This window comes from Arvicanthis niloticus, chromosome 29 (assembly GCF_011762505.2).
Source record: "Arvicanthis niloticus isolate mArvNil1 chromosome 29, mArvNil1.pat.X, whole genome shotgun sequence".
In the NCBI taxonomy this organism is placed as follows: domain Eukaryota; kingdom Metazoa; phylum Chordata; class Mammalia; order Rodentia; family Muridae; genus Arvicanthis; species Arvicanthis niloticus.
In genome coordinates this window covers 292,995-313,875 of record NC_133437.1, presented here as the reverse complement: position 1 = coordinate 313,875, position 20,881 = coordinate 292,995, and the positions used below count along the sequence as shown (strand labels likewise).

Genomic DNA, 20,881 nt, shown 5'->3' with positions numbered 1-20,881 from the left:
TTTCATAGTAAAATGACAGATACAGGAAAAGAACTCTTCTACCTTCCCTAACTGAGATGCTGGGATAAGAATGTGATGGTTTGTACAATGGTGGCCACTTTGCCAAAGCTAGGAAATCCACATTCAGATTCATTCTGCCCCTTAGAGAACCAAGTAGTCCCCACTGGACTGGAAGGAAAGAAACAAAGTGTGGCAGTGCTCCAACAGCATATGGGCTGATGCTATGTTGCACTTGCATGTGGTGAGGCACTTGGAATGGCTGGATCTGCTTCTTTTCCCGGTCCCATCCCTTCTAGTCTAGCTCTGTGTTCATGGGATGATTAACAAACTACAGTCAATTCCAGCCCCCTATGATGTGGTCCCAGCACCATGCCCTCCCTACCATGATGGATTCATATCCTTAAATAATGGGTCAAAGAAAATCCTCTCCTCAAGTTGATTCACTCAGGTGTTCTGTCACAGCTATGTGAAATACAGTCTTTGACTTCAGATCCCTCACCTTGACACAGTAGGCAAATGACTCTGATGTTCAAATGGCAAATGTGGAGCCTACTGCAGGACTTAGCCACACACTAAACTTGCCTCTTACCCCATTGTTCCAATCTCTCCTGTTCATTTCCTCTCCTGTATTCTCTTCCTCTCTCCTCCTTAGCTAAACACACAGCACTGACATAGGTAAGATGTAATGTCTTGTGTTACTCTCTTGTTAATTTCTCATGGAAAAATGGCTACTTAACTTACCAGAGTCACAGGCCTATAGACAAGGACTTTATCAATTTATGCAAAAATAAAAAATAAAAAACAACAAAAAAGATGCCAATTACTTAACTTGCCAGGGTCTCAAGTTCATTGCCTACAGAATGGGTATTGTTACTTCTTGGTAATTTCTCCAGAAAACACTTAACTAGCCACAACCTCGAGATTATCATCTGTAAATTGAAGATAATAGTATCTGTCTTGGGGTGTATTTCACTTATAACCTACCTTACACTGAATAAGCAATGTCTTTGTGTAAACTGTTAATCTTACCAGTTATTACCAGGTAGTGGTAAAAGGCAAACAGGGTCTCAGTGACCTTGAAGAAGACCAAGATATGGCCCAGTGTAATGCAGGATTCTGGGCCTAGACCCTTTTACAGAGGTCAGTATTTTGACAAATGACTATTTGCTGACCATCTTTTGGTGTCCCTTGTCTCAGTGGGCATCATTGTAACCTTTCCTTTCATGGTCTCATAGCCCAGTACCTGTGTGAACATCTGTTTACATGTTCAAGTCCTGTTATGTGAGAACAATAGTAGTAGTAGATGAGCACGTCCCCCAATCATGTAATTTATTTTTTCACATCTGTAAAGTCCTCCTTTCCTCTTAAGGTGATACACACACATACACACACACACGCACGCACGCGCATGTCATTTTAGGAGAAATAAACAATTCAACACCCAGAAGTCTTTAATGTTTATTGAGTCATCAGGAAGAGTAAAGTTATATTGTTTGTAGAAAACTGAACAGACCTGGAACCTATCATGTTAAACAAAAGAAATCAGCCCCCAAAAGACAAGTATCATGTTTTCCTCCATAAGAATAACAGTTATCTAGCTATCAACCTAATATATTCCTTCTATAATCAATTAATCATCCATCTTATCTATCCACCTTATAACTATCATCAATCTACTAATTATGTACCTTATCTAGTTACCTTCTATCTCTCACCTATTTTTAACCTTTCGGCTTATCTTTCTTTTATCCATCTCCGTATTATAAAAGTCATGAAAGAACAAGGGGGACAATTTTCTGGAAGGAAGGAGTACTAAGAAATGGAGGGCAAGAGAAAAATTGAGAGATAAAGAAGGACAAATATTGCATGTCTTCTTTTACATGCCAAACTTAGATTAAAATACATATTTGTGCATACATGCAAGAGCAGGAGGAGATTATTTGAAGGGAGGAAGAAGAACCACATGAAAAAGAAGGAAGGCCAAAAGGAAGCAATGGGAAACAAAATAACAAACAAAGTATTTTTATGTGTATAAGATGCCATGATTAACCCCATAATCTTGAATACCATCTAAAACATAGTAATTTTTAACAAAAAGAAATTTTTTTTTGTTAAAAAAAAATTGGCTTGAGGAGGAAAATGAGAAATGAGAAATGCTTCTTGAAAACTTCTCTGTACCGGAGCAGGTCTAAGGTCTTAGGACCAGGGCACAACCACAATGCACATCTATTCCACAGATGATTAAAGTAAGGCACGCACGTGAAGGAACTTGACTATGAACAGACTGTGGAATCTAAATCAGAAAAGATCCTTTAAGCATGACCACTGAGTAACACATGGACAGTATGGAAAGGAGAGGAAGTAGGCAAGCAAGAAGGAGGCACTGAGGCAGCAGACAAGACAAGAAAGGTAAGTATCATCCTGAAACAGATAGAAGGGAAGATCCTGAGAGAGAATGCAAGCCACAACAGCATGGTGTGAAGCAGAGGAATAAAACGATGCATCGAGGTGACACAGAATGCAGGAGACGGTGAGGAACTAATAAATGCATCATCAATCTGTTAGTAAAGGAGCAAGCACTTATATTTCTCCTCTTAGAGTTTTTATTTGTTGTTGTTTTGTTGTTTTGATTTGTTTTGCTCTGCAGAGATAGACCATGATTTATGCTAAGAGCTCTTCTTTTATAGAACAAAACTGAGTAAGACATGAGTATAAAATGACAAGTTAGAGAATGAGACAAATGTTTTAGAGGTGTTGCTTTCAATCACTAAATTCATTTTAGCCACATGGATATTAAACATACATGGCGGATTTGATGATTAGAAAGTCATGTTCCAATGTTAGGGTCTCTGGGACATCTGAAGATCACCGTTTGCCCTTTTAACTCAGGCGACTCAATGCCCTGAATGATGTTGTCAAAGATTCTCTCCAGGTCTCTGGAGATTGGCTCAATTATAATAGCTAAGGCAAACTCAATTTTGTGAGTGGCATAGTTGAAGGGAACAGAAAATATCAAGGCCAAGTTGACAATTGGATTCTGATAAGGTAGTAGGTCCACAGTGCCCTGGAAACTGCAGTTCGACAGTTGATGGTGGACTTTGGAGAAAGCAAAGGTGATCGGTCCATTAATACATACCAACTCTTTAAGTAGTACCTGGGAAAGAGGAGTTACAGGTCACTATTGATCTATGCAGGTAGCCTTGCCTGTGGGGGATGACTAGAAGATCTGGAGCCATCTACAGACCACTGCATGGGTTTAAAACAAGACAGTTACTTCTTCCACAAGAAAACCTAGATCCAATCCCACCTCCATGGCTTAAGGGGCACTCCCATTAACTATGCTTATTGTGTAAGTATTTGTTTATCTAATGATTTCAAGTCTAGGGGCAACTGTTCAGATCCAGGTCAACTGCTCAGAGTCAAGCAAGGAGTTAACTATTACATTAAATATTAGACCTGTCAGAATCCACATCATATTTCATTCCATGTTTTCTGCATCTTCACACTGAGCCACCAATAGCAGCTTTCTTCCTGCTTATTTAACAGGTGAAGTCATTCTACTCCAGTTCTTTGCATGTGGTTCCCTTGTATATGGAATTCTTTATGTGACACCACAGACTCCATGGCTAGCACTCTTTCCTGTGCTCTGCAACTCTGATTCACCCAGTTCACCATTTAAGTGCTTGGTAACAAGAAAACCAAGTTCACTGCCTGTGAGCAGAGGCAGCTGTGAGAAACTGTGTTCAGCTCTGCCATGTGACATGCTGCCCACTGTCGGGAGGAGGGTCCCACCATCAAAACAGTGGCAACTCCTTCCAGGTTAAAGAAAACCACAAGAGTCTGAGAGAAGAAGCAGGTCCTCAAAAGATAAGCTCATTTTGGACAGTACTGCTGCTATATTCATGAACTCACAGCATCTGGGGTTACCTGCACAAGATCAAGCCAGTCAATAGCCTTAATGGGTTAGGGAGGGGCACTGAATCACACACACCCACAGGGGGAGCTATTTACAAATTGATAACTTCTCGGGAGCACCAAATGAACTCAATGGGTTATTAAAAATATGTGATGTTATGTCTGGAGGAGGACCTTGAGGTATCTGGGAAGAATTGGAGGGTATTCTTCAGACTAAATATGATTAAAATGTATCATACACGTGTATGAAATTCTCAAAGAAAAGGTATTACATTTTTAAAAGAAGTGTTGGCTCGGCAGCAAAGAGCACTTGCTGCATTTCCAGAGGATGCAGGTTCAATTCTCAGCACACACATAGCAGCTCATAACCATCTGTAACTCTAGTTCAAGGAAATTTAAGGCCCTCTTGAGCATCTGCAGCACACATGGTGCACATGCATATAAGCATAGGAAAATCCTTATGCATATGAGCTAAACAAATCAAACTTTAAAATTAAGATACTTACAAATGTACTTTAACCTACTATAAGCACACATGCTATGAAATCTTTATAAAGGAGAAGCTGAGGATCAGACTGGCTGCATCAATCCGATCTGCCGTCATAAACTAAGCCTTGGCTCTAAACTGGAAGCTTCTGGTTACATTAACCTGATCTGTCATCCATCAGACACTGTGATGGTTTGTATATGCTTGGCCCAAGGAGTGGCACTATTTGGAGGTGTGGCTTTATTGGAAATGTATGCCACTGTGGGCATGGGCTTTAAGGCCCTACTCCTAGCTGCTTGGAAGTCAGTATTCTGCTAGCAGCCTTCAGATGAAGACATAGAACTCTCAGCTTCTCCTGCACCATGCCTGTCTGGACGCCAGCATGTTTCTGTCTTGATGATAATGGACTGAACCTCTGAACCTGTAAGCCAGCCCCAATTAAATGTTGTTTTTATAAGACTCATCTTGGTCATGGTATCTGTTCACAGCAATAAAACCCTAACTAAAACATACACTAAGCCTTGGCTCTGAACTTGAAGCTTCTACAGAACACCCACTGGTCACATACGGGACATGGGGATGTTTTGGGTCAGGATATAGAAGGACAAGACAAAGAACTTACAAGAGATCGTTAATCTTTGTGTATGTTGTGGGATATCTTGATCTCCATAGTCCGAGAGCCTTGGACATCCTGCACTGTGTCTCTCAAGCCGGCCTCCTTGTTCACCCTTGGGAAGTTCCCAGGTTTCCTGAGAGTAGAATGAAAAGCATCTCTGAATATCATGTGACAGACACTTCTGGGACCAGCAATGAGTGAGGACTCACTGTCAGTCATCAAGGGCTGTGATGGGGTGGTCATTCAGTGAATACACTTTGCTTATTGGAAAATCTTGTCATTTGGGCCCCCTAGGCAGCTTCAACAGCCATAGCAGCCTAGTTCATGCTGCTTTCATTATCAGGAAGCCACTTGCTTCAGCACTGTTCACTGTCTCTTCTCCTACACAGATGCAAGCTAAAGTGGAAAGAGAGGTTTCTCTCTTCACATAATTTTCTACTTATAGGACAGAGGATGAAGACCAGCATCTCATATATACTGTAGAGTGAAAAATTATATATACAGGCTTTTCCTTTATCCTATACCTGAACAAGAATGTAAGTTCCAGAACAAGGAACTGAATGTAAGATTTTCACCACCCCAGGACACATTCCAGGTGAATGTGAATCTAGCCTCAAACAATAGGCCCACCTATGGGTGGGAGAGGCCCAAGGCAGGAAGGCATTCCTGACTACAGATAAAGATGCTGCCACCTAGGTGGGGCTATAGCCGGAAGATAGTTAATCTGAAATAGTTGGTAAATGGCAGGATAGGACACAATAGCATGGTAAAAACCACATTTTTGAGAAGAATGAGTGTGCAGAGTGATTTTCACATGACTCTAGATCATTTGGGCTAGATTCTCTGAAATGTTCCACTGTTCTTGGTTACCCCTCCCTTGGTCTTCCCAGTGCTATGTTCAAAATTTGTAAAACAACCAATCATGTGTAACCGCGCGAAAATGCAACCATTCAGGTGTAAGCGTGCGAAAATGCCTTCCTTCCCCCACCCCATGCTATAAAAGACCCTTTAACCCACCACTCGAGGCCAAAACCTTGCTCTTGGAGCCAAAGAGCTTGTAGTTTTGATCGCCGGCTAATTTCCCTAATAAAGTCTCTGCTGATTGCATCCAGGTATGGTTTCTTGTGATCTTTGGGTGGTCGTGATCTCTTGAGGAAGGGTCTCCCGAGTATGGGGGTCTTCAATACTAAACAAGTACTCTACCATTGAGCCACACCCCTAATCAGTCACTGTAGGGCTTTAGTCTGGGAATCTGCAATTGAGCCACACCCCTAGCACCTCATTGAGGGATTCTAGGCAGGGCCTTATCAATGAGACATATCACCAGCACTACAGGGTGGATTCTAGACAAGAGTTCTACCACTTAGAGTTCTACTGCTCTAAGAGATTCTAGGCAGGGGCTCTTTGTTGTGGATAGCCCTGGTCTTCTACTTTAAGCTAATACCACTTTTCAGGGAGGGGCTGCAGACAAGGAGTGAATGGTATTTAGGTGACTTCTTGTGAAACTTCTACCCACCTTAATTTGCAAAATAAAGGCTAGAACCTGTGGGTCATTGGGCAGTAGAAGAGGAGGTGGAACTTAAAAGTTTGGGGGAGAGGGAAAGGGAGGAGGACTAGGAAGAAGAGGAGGGGAGGCAAGATGGCTGTGGATGTCACCCTCGCTTCTCTAGCAGTAGCAGGTAGTTATTCATATCAAGGTTAGGTAATTGGGATAATGATTCTAATTGTGTGGGCATCTTGTGGATTGAGTATTTGCTGACATATAAATCCATTGGTTAATCTTAAGCTTAAGAGTCTTATTTCTACCGGGTACTGGGAATTGTTATATCTACTGAATGGGGGTGACAGAGTTGGCCCAGGAGCCATGCCTAGAGTCGTGGAGGCCATGGAGCTGATCAGGGGAGGCAACAGACATGCCAACATCTTGTGGGTGCTGTGCTGGCATCACTGGCCAGCTGGTGCTGCCATTAGTGCAGGAACTTAGAGCAGGAGCTAGCTAAATTTTTCTAATACTTCCCACTGAAGAATGAAAAATTATAAAAATCATTTTTATAGAATATATACATATATAGATGCCTTTTAAGTTCTTTTAGGGACATGGGAAATTTTCTCTGAAACAAGCCAGGCCAGTTCCAGGAACTGGCTGTAAGGAGTGAAAGTCATTCAGGTGGTAAAAACACAATGACAGGGCTGTGGCTTTACAGCTGGAGCTAGTGAGAATACAAGGTAGGGCAGTGACTTGGTGAAACCACATTTTTGAGAAAATGATTGTACTGGGTAATTTCCATGGCCATTAACCTTTTAGGGTGGGTTTCTTTGGAATGTATCACTATTCTTATGTTATGTATCCTTGGTAACCCCTCCCCCCCTCCCCACTCCCCTGGTTTGTGGTTTTGCTCTTTAAAAGACCCCGTACCCATCACTCAGTGCCAAACCTTGCTTGCTCTTGCGAGAGAGCTTGCGGTTTGACCGCGGGCCTATTTCCCTAATAAAGCCTCTGCCATTTGAATCCAGGTACGGTGTTTTGTGAGAGTTCTTGGGTGGCCACGATTTCCCGAGACTTGAGTAAGGGTCTCCCTAATTTGGGGGTCTTCACCACAATACACTACCCTTAAGGCAAAGCCTCTGCCACTCACTAAGTAGACATCAATTGCCAACCATACCTACAACCCTCATACCAGATTACTGAAACTTAGCTTTGAAACTAGATACAACTTAGAAGTCAAAAGAGCTGTAGCCCAACACTCACTCAGCCACTTTCCTCATCTCATTGAGGATATTAATTTTGTTTTTCTGCACATTTTCCTTGGATACCCTCAGCAAATCTGTCACCAGGTCTGGTGTGTATGAGTCAGATAGTTTCATTGTCCCATATTTTTTTCTCCACATCTCAATGTCATCTGAAATAGAACCAAACCAAGAAAAACATGTCAAATTAAGATTGTGACCATTTATGTCCAGGAATGGTAAGGAATTTCTGTACCCCAAATCCAGCTGGCCCACCATATAAGGCTGCTATAAATAAAGAAGTACTAGTTTACACTGCTTTATGAGATGAAGCATATGTTTTATTGTCTATTCTTCATACCTTCACAAAGAGAATGTCTCCTTTTCCATATTAACCTGTATTATCTGGAGCTACAAGTGTATCAGCTACAAGTGGCTGATATAAGTGAATAATGAATATTTTTTTTTAAAGGTACAAAAAAGGGCTGAAAAAATAGCTCAACAGTTAGACATAATAGCTACTCTTCCAGAAGACATGGACTCTGTTTGCAGCACCCACATGGTGGCTCACAACCAATCAGAATGGTCAAAAACTCAGGTGACAGCAGATGCTGGTGAGGATGTGAAGAAAGAGGAATACTCTTCCATTGCTGGTGGGATTGCAAACTTCAACAATCACTCTGGAAATCAATCTGGAGGTTCCTCAGAAAACTAGAAATAGATCTGCCTGAAGACAAAGCTATACCACTCTTGGACATATACCCACATGATGGCCCACCATACCACAGGGGCATATGTTCTACTATGTTCATAGCAGCCTTAGTTATGATAGCCAGAAACTGGTAAAAAAAAAATCCCAGATACCCCCAAAGGAAGAATGGATAGAGAAAATGTGGTTCATTTACACAATGGAATACTACTCAGCTCTTAAAAAGGAGGACATCATGAGTTTTGCAGGCAAATGGATGGAACTAGAAAATATCATTCTGAGTGAGGTAACTCAGACTCAAAAGGGCATGTATGTTATGTACTCACTAATAAGTGAATTTTAGTCAAAAAAGTACAGAATGGCCAAGATAAAATCCACAGAACTCAAGAAGGTTAACAATCAGAAGAGCCCAAGTGAGGATGCCTCAGTCCCAACTGGGAGGGAGAAGAAAGCAGGGGGCATAGGGAAGGAGAGACCTGGGGAAAAGAAGAAAGAGGGAGGGGAAAAGGCAAACATGATTAGATATTGGGGGAATCAGGGGGGGGAAAGAGTGAATCCCTGAGGGCCAACAGAAAGAATATAAACAGGCAACCTCAGGAAGTAGGTAGGAGGGGGGAAGACTCTCTAGAATGTACCAGAGACCTGGGAGATGAGATATACTCAGGACTCAAAGGGAGGGATCTTAGATGAAATGCCCTACAGTGGAGAGGGGGAACTCATAGACTCCACCTCCAGAAAAAAGACAGGGCATCAAGTGGAGGAAATGGGTTTCCATCCCACAGTCAAAAACTCTGACCCAGAACTGTTCCTGTCTAAAAGAAATGCAGGGACAAAAATGGAGAAGAGACCAAGAGAAAAAAGGTTCAGTGATCAGCCCAAATTGGGATCCAGCTCAAGAAGAGGCTCTAAGTCCTGACACAATTACTGATGCTGTGGTATGCTTACAGACAGGAGCCTAGCATGGCTGCTCTCTGAGAGGCCCAACACACAGATGAAAAAGTCAGATGTAGATACTTACACCCAACCAATGGACAGAAGCCCATTGAGTTTGAACTAGGGAAAAGGTGGGAAAAGCTGAGGAGGAGGGCAACCCAATAGGAAGACCAGCAGTCTCAACTAACCTGGACCCAAGATTGTTGGGAGCCGCAGTGATTCGCCATTCCAAGATGGAGCGGACATCCTGTCCTCCCACTTGTAAACAACTGACTGCGCAGTTGCAAAAGGCAGAAAGTGCGCCAAAGTCACTGCCCATCCCGGGGCGTAATATGGGGTCATGAGTGAAGAGCCAATCAGAAGTGAACACGCCACTCTAGGGTATATATAGCAGTGCCTTTCTCGGGCTGGGGGTCTTTTCCGCTTTTGCTGTTACAAGAAGTAAAGCCTCGTCTGTAGTGATACCCGATTACTGCCTCTGTGTCCTTTTTCGCGGGCGAAGGGGACACAGAAGAGGTGCGCGCAACATCTGGTGCCGAGAACCCGGGAATTTCAAGGCGCCGCGGAAGACCCCCCCCAAGTTTTGGGGCAGGTTAAAAGACTGAAGGATTCGAGGTACACCTTTGGAAGGTATGCTTGGGGTAGAAACCTTCGTTGTGGGTGGATATTCACCCATTGCCACCGCAGCAATAGCTAGCCTCTTGTTTGCATTGCTTCAGCTATTAGGGCAAGTCAAGAGGTTTCAAGACTGGTCCGCTTCAGGCTTTCAGAACCAGAGTGTGTTAGCCGGCATCAGGCCAAAGGGTCTGGGGGTCAGGCCAAAGAGCCTGGAGAGACAGAGTACTCAAAAAGGAACAAAGGCTACTGCACAGCTCATTAAGCTTATGGAACCTCCACCGGCGGGTGGAGAGAGAGAGGAAGAAAAAAGGATCCTCCTTTATGGCAGAATCTTTGGGGAACCGGAGCAAGCAATGCCAGTGATAGAACAGATGATCTTTGAAAATGCCACAGCTGAATGCCGTGCAGCCGTTGTTCCTCGTAAGAACAGGAGGCTACAAGATTGGCTAAGGGCCTGCTGTGGCCCGGGAAGGGAGGCTGTTTGTGCTTATTCCACAGGTGAAAACAATTCAATTTGGGTCCCTATGCGGCTGGTGCAGATTGTGAAGAATGGAGCTAGGTTGCAAGACTACAGCTCTGAGTCTCCTGATACTGAAGTTCCATTTGGCGATAAGTATACCACTGTGGGACATAATTAGATCTTGGCCTGTTCCCTTGCCAGTATATTCAAATGCTGAAGTACTGCCTATTGTTTACAGCTATTGAGAGTTACTTGGTTGCCCTGGCCTCAGGCACATGCGCCGACAGCCTGGGTCATAAATGCTACAAGTTTTCCATTAGATTTTACACTTTATTTTGTGGCAGCAAAACTTTATAACATAAAGGTAATCCACTTGGTGTTGATTTGAGAGAAAATAGATTGCTTACATCATTAAAGATTGGTTTTTGGATTTGCCTATGTTTATAGAGAAAAGATACAACACGTGTCTTTTAAGGTTTACAGTTTAAAGTTAAGGTCAAAATCGCACAGTTCAGGCTTAGCCAAGCCTCAGAGAACAGGCCTGAGGAAGGTTACATTTACATTTGAATTAAGACAATGCAGACTTAGCTGCAGAAGCTCAGGTGTTAAAAGCTCCTTTTGTTCTGGGTCTTCAGACCAGGCCCTAGAAATGTGCTTAAGGGAATTTGTCTTTTGTCCTCATTGTTTCTTGTGAGAGGAGGGGTAAACTTAAGACCCAAAGACTTTACAACAGTCTGTGGGCTAAGAGTTATGATTATGCTACAGAAATTAAAATTATGCCTGCTTCCCTCCATGAGTATAGCTGTGCCTGCTGATAGAGTATGGTTCAGCTTGTTTTAATTCCTCTGTATTCGGAGTTGTTGAGAATGAGATGCTTTAGATTCCTCTAATATATGTAACAATTATTAGAGAATAAGGTTGGCTTTTATCCGATATATTCATTGGACAAAAAAAAAAAAAGATTGGTTATTAAATTAATCCAAAATAAAGTTCAAATTTAAGATTTATGCAGCCTAACTTGCCTACTCCAGCTGCCATTTCAGTAAATGCTTATAAAAAAGATGTTTTTATACCATCCCTTTACATTTCTGGTAAAGGTGAGAGATTTACAGGTAGTAAATTTATTCATAATTTTTAAGAACCCATGAAGCGATATTTGTTAGAAATAATTGCTTCAGAAAATGGTTGTTTTATATTTTACATATATAAATATTGTTGTTGCTTTAATACAAAAAATTAAGAGGTTAAATTTTTTAGTGTATATTATTCATTGTGTGATACTTTATTAGTGGATTTCTCTAAAGAAATTTTTTCTGAAAGCCATTGCTCATTATAACGAGCTTTAAAATTTTTAGAGTACTTGTTACTCCAAAAAAGGATTCAAAGACAGTGTCTTTCAATATTTGAGACATTTTGGGCTAGAGAGAAGGGTAGACTTAATTTAAAATATAAAGGCTGAACTCCCAGCAACCACATGGTGGCTCACAACCATTTGTGGTGGGGATCTAACACCATCTTCTGGCTTGTGAGTGTACATACAAAAAGAAAATGGTTTACTTTTAATCTTGATTTGCTCTTAGTGATTTTTAAAAGTTGTTAAGAGATATTATTTGGCTAAAACCTCATCTTAAGCTTACCATAGGAGGATTCAAACCTCTGTTTAATGTTTTCAAAGGGATGCAAGTCCTAAATTAAATCATATGTGTATTTTCTAGAGTTTATCCTGCTTCAACACAATTAAATTATGTGTTGTAGCCACTGTTTAGAATGTTAAAAAAGGGTGTATCTGCCTTTGTCTTGTTGAATGGTGTATTTCATGAAGTGTAAAATGTTTCAGCTACACGATCTAATATCTCTAGCTATTTGAATAACATTAAAATTAATAAGGTATTTAGGAATGCATCTGCACAACTGGTGTTGGTGTGTGTGGACCCTCCATTTTCCTTTATGTTATCCAACTTTCAGAATAATTCTGATATCTTGGATTGTAAGAATGTTACATGCCTTTTGGCACAATGCTGGAATGGATCACTAGACCTAGCCATGGTTAATCAAGTTACAACAGCTACTGTTGTTAATCAAATCTCAGAAAAGACCTCTAAGGCTTTGACCATTTTGCAGAAAGTAGATGCATATCAGACATCCTGTTGGTCAATCAGAGAGTTGATTTTCTCCAAGCCCATGTGGAGCAGCTCACGGATGTGGTTCAAATAAGCTGCGTGTCAGCAACCCCACATCTAGGTATTACACCTCTGAGATTTGTGAATGATACATTTAGTCAAAGCCATAATCTTTCTGCTTATTTAAAAGGGAATTGGAATGGGGAGTTGGACCTGGTGCAGCAGCAATTGCAAATCCGGATTTCGAGCCTTGATGGAACTCGAGTGGACCCTGTTACCCCTGGCGATTTTACTTCTTGGCCTACCTCCGCCTTTTCCTTCTTTCTTTCTCTCTTTCTTAAAGGGTGGGATAGGCCTGCTTGGTGCAGCCCTATATTGTGGATTAGTGTTCATGATGGTTGGTCTGTAAGCTCAGAGCCCAACAAAAATGTGACAAGGTCGCTATTGCCCAAGCACTAGTAGTCTTGGAGCAAGCATCTCCCCCTGAAATTTGGCTATCTAGGCCAAGAAAGTAGCTGATGACTGAGACCCTCAGTCGCTGCACCCCAAGGGTTCAGCCCATTGCACTGGGTCGATGAGAGGTCTAAGTCCAGCCAGCCCTTGCCTGAATAACTGGTACCTGAATATTTAGAGGTGTTTGCGAGTGGGTACTCGACAGGGAATGTTCCACGAGTGTGGATAGATTTCCCGAAAGTATGCCTGATTGCACAAAGGTTTGATGCCAAGAAACCTCCCCTGGTGGCGTCCCAGGGTGGAGGCTCCCTTTCCCTGTCAAAAGGCATCGAGATGGGTATGGGAAGTAAACCCATTACAATATTTCATTTTGCACAGGAGATCAGGCCTCTGCTTTTCCTCACTGAGTTGTTGCCGCGCTTGATAGGCAATAGGCTGTTCCATCTTAAATATATAGATAGGGGGAGATGTTGGGAGCCGCAGTGATTCGCCATTCCAAGATGGAGCGGACATCCTGTCCTCCCACCTGTAAACAATTGACTGCGCAGTTGCAAAAGGCAGAAAGCACGCCAAAGTCACTGCCCATCCCAGGGCGTAATATTGGGTCATGAGTGAACAGCCAATCAGAAGTGAACACGCCACTCTAGGGTATATATAGCAGTGCCTTTCCCGGGCTGGGGGTCTTTTCCGCTTTTGCTGTTACAAGAAGTAAAGCCTCGTCTGTAGTGACACCTGATTACTGCCTCCGTGTCCTTTTTCGCAGGCAAAGGGGACACAGAAGAGGTGCGCGAAACACAAGATCTCTCAGACACTGAGGCACCAACCAGGCAGTTGGTCTGAGGTCCCCAACACATACATCAGAGGACTGTATGTGAGGCCTGGTCTGGCCTCAGTGAGAGAAAATGCACCTAACGCTTGAGAGACTTGAGGTGCCAGGGAATGGGGAGATTTGAGGGTAGGAAGACATCCTCTTGGAGACAGGAGAAGAGGAATGGGATGAGGAACAGTCAGAGGGCAGACCAGAAGAGAGATAATGACTGGACTGTAAATAATAATAATAATAATAATAATAATAATAATAATAATAATAATAATAATAAAAGAAAGTTGGGGCAATGGGATCCTGAGCTCAAAGCTACCTTGTGTGATAATAGTAAGACCTTATCTACAGAAAGAAAAAAGATAGGCTTTATACTATATCCCTTATAAAGAAACCCACTCTGAATGCAGAGTGGTAGAGAGGCCCATAGAGTCCAGTCTGGAAAATAGCAGGGCTGAGACTAACAGGATTGCCAGAGTACATGCTGAGCCACATCTACAATTGTTCATCCAGGACTGTATAATGAATGTGGATGCCGAGGAGGAAAAAACAAGACAACCAGCTAGGACATGAATGTCCCCACAAAAAGAGGCAACAGACATACCCTAAGCAGAAACTAAAATATGACACCCTTTTGGAGGTCCTACTCACTCTCTTGAGCTTTAGATGTTGAAAGGTGGACCAGGTATCCCTAAGATACAGCACTGCCAGCCCAGTCCCATGAACCCTTACCCTGTTTTGCTCACACACCTACCTCCACAGTTGTCTTTGTTGAACAGAGTAAAGTGCATGACAACAGGTCCTGTTTCCCCTCTGAGTATGTAGTAGCTCATTGGGGCTTTGGCCCACTCCATCAGCTGATCGTCGCTCACTTCAGGAAAGGAGATGTCATGGCGTTGGCAGTAGTCTGCTGTGGCCCTGATGGTCTGAGAAGAGAAAAATAAGTGGCCTTGAGATACACTGTAATCTCAGCAAATAACTCAGGAGTAGGCTGTACAGTGCATGATTATTATTGGGTTTGGTTTGTACAGAAGACACCTTGCATTCAATGAGGGCCAATAAACAGTTTCTGCAAGGGTTGAGAATAACCTTGGGATCTGTATAAAGGTCAATGTGCTCAGATGAGGGGACACCCACAAATATTCAGAATCAGTCAATCTTATTTCCTCCCTGAGAGACTCCTATTTTTTATTAATTTCTTTCTTTATTCACTTCACATCCTAATATCAGAACCCCCAGTCCCTCTCACACTTCCTTTCCTCATTCTCTGTGCCGCACCAACCCTGACCAGGAATTAAGACATGGAACAACCGGTTCCTTCTCACAGCAGTTTACTCAGGATGCTTAGCAGTTGGTAGTCAAGATGGCGAGCCCGAGACCCCTTCCCGGGCGCAGCTTATAAACCCTGCCAGGAGCCCATGAACTCATGCCACGTATCATCTCTCCATAGGCTCATGATGCTTGTGTAAGATCAGGCCACCTTGAAGCACAGCCTTCACACCTAATAATATCACTCGGCCCTTGAGTGGCCATTGCCATCTTGGGGCGAGGTTCTTTATGGCGGGCGCCTAACAATTCTCCTCTGAAAAGAGGTAGCACCCCCTGGATATTACACACATACACACACACACACACACACACACACACACACACACAAACTCCACTCATCATGTTACTGCAGGACTACAGGTATCATCTCTCACTGATCCCAGACAAGGGGCAGGCAACAAATTCAGAGACAGCCCCTGATCCAGTTCTTGGGAGACCCACATGAAGACCAACCTGTATATCTGCTACATATGTAGGGGGAGAAGAGGGTGCTAGGTCCAGTTCATGCTCACTCTTTGGTTGGTTCAGCCTCTGGGTGCTCCCAGAGGTGTAGGTTATTTGACTGTGTTGGGCTTCCTGTGGAATACCTATCCTTCAGTCCTTCCCCCAACTATTCCACAATTCCATCTAATGTTTGGCCATGGGTCAGATGTTCAGAACCAGCCAAGCTAATTTTCTCCCTGAGAGACTCTTCAACATCTACCTCACTGGGAGAATTAAATGGTGACAAAGCCAGTTTCCAGTATTGATAACAGAAATGGAAAGTTGGCCACAAAACTTTTAAATAGCCTGATTGTTAAAACAGAAGTAAGTCAGTCAGTTTTCCACTGCTGTAGAGAACACCAAAGACAATCAGCTTACAAAGAAAAACTGAAGGGCTTTCAGGCCATGATCAGTTGGCCAAGTAGTGGAAGTATATGACAGAGCAAACCTACTAATGTCATAAGTCAGAGAGCCGAGGGAAAAAGTATTTCACTGTCCTTTGAGAAAATAAATCCAATGAACTACAGACCTCCCAAAAGAACAGTGGTTCTCAATCTGCAGGACTCAACCCCCGTGAGAACTTAATGGCCTTTTCACAAGGGAAACTTAAGCCTATCATAAAACACAAATATTTACATTCGAATCATAACCGTATCACAATTACATTTATAAAGTAGCAACAAAAATAATGTTATGGTTGGGAGTCACCACAACATGAGGAACTGTATTAAAGGGTTGCAGCATTAGGAAGATGCAACTGCACTACACTAGTTGCATCTCCTCAGTGGTCTAACATTCCCCAACCTCTACACCAAAGAACCATGATCTAAAAACTTGGCTTTCTGAGGTACACTTCAGACCAGACCTAGCAATAGCAATCTGCCAAGAGAAACATAAATATAAAATATAAATCTTTACCCAGGCCGGGCGGTGGTGGCGCACGCCTTTAATCCCAGCACTTGGGAGGCAGAGGCAGGCGGATTTCTGAGTTCGAGGCCAGCCTGGTCTACAGAGTGAGTTCCAGGACAGCCAGGACTACACAGAGAAACCCTGTCTTGAAAAACCAAAAAAAAAAAAAAAAAAAAAAAAAAAAAAATTTACCCAGTAGCAATAAGGGTAAGCAGGTATATTTGCCACCAAGCCTGATGATCTGAGACTGATCAAATATAACTCAAATATAACTATACTTTTAAGTTTTTGTATGCATTTCATAAGAAATGCCTATTATGTAAGTGTGGATAACTAACCCTCTATTCGTGTGTGTGTGTGTGTATGTATATGTATATATGAATAACAAAATGGATATATATATATATATATATACTAAATGCCCTTATTTAGTGTGTGTATGTGTGTGTCATCATCAGAAGATAATTTATGACATCCATCACATGAGTCTGTCTAGAGGATTGAACTCAGGTTAGCAACAAGCACCTTTATCTGCTGAGCCATCTTGCCAGCGTGCAAGAATCTTATAGGATTTTAAATGTATGATACTTATGTGTGTCCATGCATGATGTCGGGGGATGCATGCATGCTGTAGTGCACTGAGACCACAACTGCCCAATACCCACTTCACAGCCAGACCCTGAGTTTCTTTCTGCACAGCCCCACTGCTGCACAAGGCCATCTCAAATACATAAAAGTTTCTTTTCTATTACCTCAAATGGGTCCCCAGCACTGAAGTCAAATGAGAGGATGAGGTGAGCTTCACGTACAGGAGGCAGAACAAGTGGGTAAGGAGTATTGATGGCCAAACCAGCGTCCACCAGATGGAGAAACTCCCGGCTATACATGGTCTCATCTTCAATGTTACCTAAACCCAGAAAAAGAACTTGTCTAATCTACAGCCAGAATGTTGGTATAGGAAGCAGTTTGTTCAAACAGAGCTGTTGTCTCAGAAACGTGAGCAGGGAGCCATTTCCATCTAGAATTCACTTCTGTCACTGTCTAGACATGGTTTGAGTGTGTTCCTCACAGACTGATGCACTGGAAGCATGGCCAGCAGTGTGAAGTGTGGAGGTGGAGGAACCTTTAAGAGAAGGAGCTTAGTGGAAGGCCAAAGTACCAGCCTTAGAAGGGATTTGTGTTGCATTGAATTAGCTCTGGAAAGATCAAAGAATTTATACAATTAGTCCCATGCACCAAGACTATGTCCCTGATACATGTGGCTATGCTATCTGAATAAAGGATGTTAGATCATGACAAGACAAACTACAGTAGATATCTACATCTTTTCAGACTTGGAGAAAAACATCAACATTTCAGAACATTACTATGCCTTCTATCGATACTGAAAAGACCTATGTCTCTCACTGTGAACCACTACCATGGGAAGTTCTGCCACACTGTCCAGTGACCACCATGCCATGCCTATCACTGTATTTCCAGGAAAAGGATGAGCTGAAATCATCCCTCCTTCTCCACAGCCTACCCCAGCCCATTAGAGTTCAGGGAGATGAAAAAAGGAGATTCTTACCATGTTTATAGAGGAAGTTATAAACACTTCCCCACTCCCACCTCCATAAGTTCATTAACGTTTTGCTCAGAAAAGTTAAAGTATCCCAGAATAAACCTAGATGCAGAAACCAAAAGTTACAAAGTAACCATCATGGGATGGTACATGCTGTCACTTCTCTAACGTCCTATGGTGAATCACTGACCTTCAAGGTGACAGTTTTCAGTGTGGAAGTCTCACGGACCCAAATGAAAAGACAGACAGCAGTATCCCTAAGCTTATGTCACCAAAAAGGAAAGAGTGAACTAAGTGCCAGCATACTCTTCTCTTATTCTCCCCTCCCTCCCTCTCTCCTTCCCTCCCTTTCTCTCTCTCCTCTTTTCTTTCTCTCTGTTTCCTCACATCCTTCTGCTATAGTCAACAATATGTTCTCAAACTGAGTCAAAATGAAGAAATCTAAGTTGCTTCTGCCATGTACTTTGTCATAGGGTTAAGAAAATGAAATGGACACCAATGGGGACAAGAGAGGAGGTGTCTGAGGGTGCTGGCATTTACCCTTGATCTGGTTCATCAAACTGTATGTGATGGGCTGGCATTTACCCTTGACCTGGTTCTTCAAACTGTATTTGATGGGCTCTTGTGTCTTCTTGAAGTAATCCAACAGATGGTCCACAAACTGCTGCTTCTTCTCTAGGGAGGTCTCATTCCAACTCTGGATGATCTCAGCCATCTCTTTGCCAAACTCATCTGCCCCAAGAAACCCAGGTGATTACCTGGTCAGGACAGACATATACCGCCTGCTGACAGCCACTGTTTAGCCTAGTCTATCTCATCTCTTGTGGTGACCTGGTAGTGGCTGTGTCATACAGCAATTTCCTCTGAGAAAAAAACATTCCATCATTTAGGGAAACCTATGAAAACTCAGGGCATCAGGGCTTACTGGCACACACATTCAATTGTAAAAGGCACAGTGAAGGAGAAAAGAAGGCCATATCTCCATGCAGGCCACCCGCCTGTCTGTCCATGACCCAGTCCCCCCGCCACACACACACACACACACACACACACACACACACACAATTTCCTTATACTCTCCAACCCCTTAGCATCTTCACAGGAATTTGCAAGTGTGTTCTCATGCACAAACCTTTCTCAGTACCCAGAGCCTGCTGAAGGGCACAGAGCTTATCCTTGATGCTGGGATCATTCTGATCCATGACACAAGCCATCATTAAATCCAAGAGCATTTCATCCACCTCCATCCTTGGTGCTTCTGAGTATGTCACTGTTCCAGCCCCTGCTATAAAATAAAAATGTCACCAAAAAGAGGGTGGCCCTACCATCATTGCCTTGCCTCACAAAAATCTCTTTTACTGACACTGCAGTTGTATTCAGCCCAGCTTCCATGTGTTTTACTTACAAAGGCTTCTATCAGCAATTCCTCATAACCTGAATGGTTCCCCTAGGCCCACTTGGCTGGCAACTAGCCCACCTCCCTCATTCAATGTAGCACATGAATACTCAAGATAGGGCTTCTTATTCTCTCCCATTACAGGTTCCAGGAACATTAAGGATCTCCTTCTCTTCTCTTCTCTTCTCTTCTCTTCTCTTCTCTTCTCTTCTCTTCTCTTCTCTTCTCTTCTCTTCTCTTCTCTTCTCTCTTCTCTCTTCTCTTCTCTTTTCTCTCTCTCTCTTCCCCCCCCCCTCTCTCTCTCTCACACACACACACACACACACACACACACACACACACACACACACAACCCTACCCTTTCCACACACAACACAAACATACCCTTTCCAGTCCAGGTTTCTCTGGCAGTCCAGGATCCTCAGTTGCCTGATCTATCAAAAAACTATGATAGGGATTGGGCAATGGCTCCAACTCTGTGTGTGTGTGTGTTTAGACCCTTTTCTATCACTTTTTCTACCTTGTTTGAACATGGAATTTATTAATTCTACAGACTTCTCAAACATTAGGATCTGACTTCAGATCTCCAATGTCCACTAAAGTGGCATACAACTCTAATCCCAGCAATGATGGTGCACACATGAACAACCTGAAGGCTTCTGGGACAGTCAGTCTGCCCTATTAATAAACTCCCTGTTCATATACAGTAGAGTGATAGAACAAGGCACCAGACATCATCTTCAGGCCTCTACACATATGCATATATACATGCATCACACATATCCACACAAATACACACACACACACACACACACACACACACACACACAGAAAGAGAGAGAGAGAGAGAGAGCGAGCACATTGCGCAGCTGAGGTAAAAATAGCACTTCACAAGGTGACAATAAATATAAATGTGACATTTTGATACATATGACTGGCATATACATCTCATACATGTTCTCATCAGTGATTCACAACAAGCAGGGTGCTTACCTTTCATAATCTGACATTTTCCCATAAGTGGATGTTCCTTCCTCGATTGTGAAGACAGGTCCTTTAAACTGTCTGCAAGAGGGTAAAAATGCAGAATGTTTACCTGTACAATACAGACTCCAGCTATGATGTTGAATATTTTATTTTTCTTTTTAGGTATTTAAGACATGATTTTATATTGACTGGATTGGTCTCAAACTCACTACAAAAATGAGGATGACCTTGAACTCCTGATCCTCCTGCTTCCATCTCCCAAGTGCTGGGATCACAGGCACACACTGTATTGAGTGTATGCAAGGCAAGTTTCTCCATGGCTGTTCCTTTGTAGGATTGGCCACAGTAGGCTGGA

The 20,881-nt window shown here is 42.7% G+C and overlaps 1 protein-coding gene across 4 annotated transcripts in view; it reads right to left on the bottom strand.

Annotated features, from left to right (window-relative positions):
* Nucleotides 1–1,444: 1,444 nt before the first annotated feature.
* The window catches only part of Pla2g4c (phospholipase A2 group IVC), a 43,308-nt gene continuing 23,871 nt past the window's right edge, over nt 1,445–20,881 (bottom strand). For 2 of the 4 annotated variants that reach the window (XM_076926978.1, XM_076926977.1), the window contains exons 10-18: nt 20,533–20,604; nt 19,276–19,428; nt 18,684–18,875; nt 18,150–18,245; nt 17,332–17,486; nt 14,613–14,784; nt 7,768–7,918; nt 5,025–5,151; nt 1,445–3,154 (exon numbers count right to left, since the gene is read on the bottom strand). In XM_076926978.1, the coding sequence (XP_076783093.1) occupies nt 5,034–5,151; nt 7,768–7,918; nt 14,613–14,784; nt 17,332–17,486; nt 18,150–18,245; nt 18,684–18,875; nt 19,276–19,428; nt 20,533–20,604 (1,109 nt within the window). In that variant the 3' untranslated portion in view covers nt 1,445–3,154; nt 5,025–5,033. The remainder of the gene's footprint in view (nt 3,155–5,024; nt 5,152–7,767; nt 7,919–14,612; nt 14,785–17,331; nt 17,487–18,149; nt 18,246–18,683; nt 18,876–19,275; nt 19,429–20,532; nt 20,605–20,881) is intronic. The other 2 variants (XM_076926979.1, XM_076926980.1) reach the window with 2 other exon arrangements.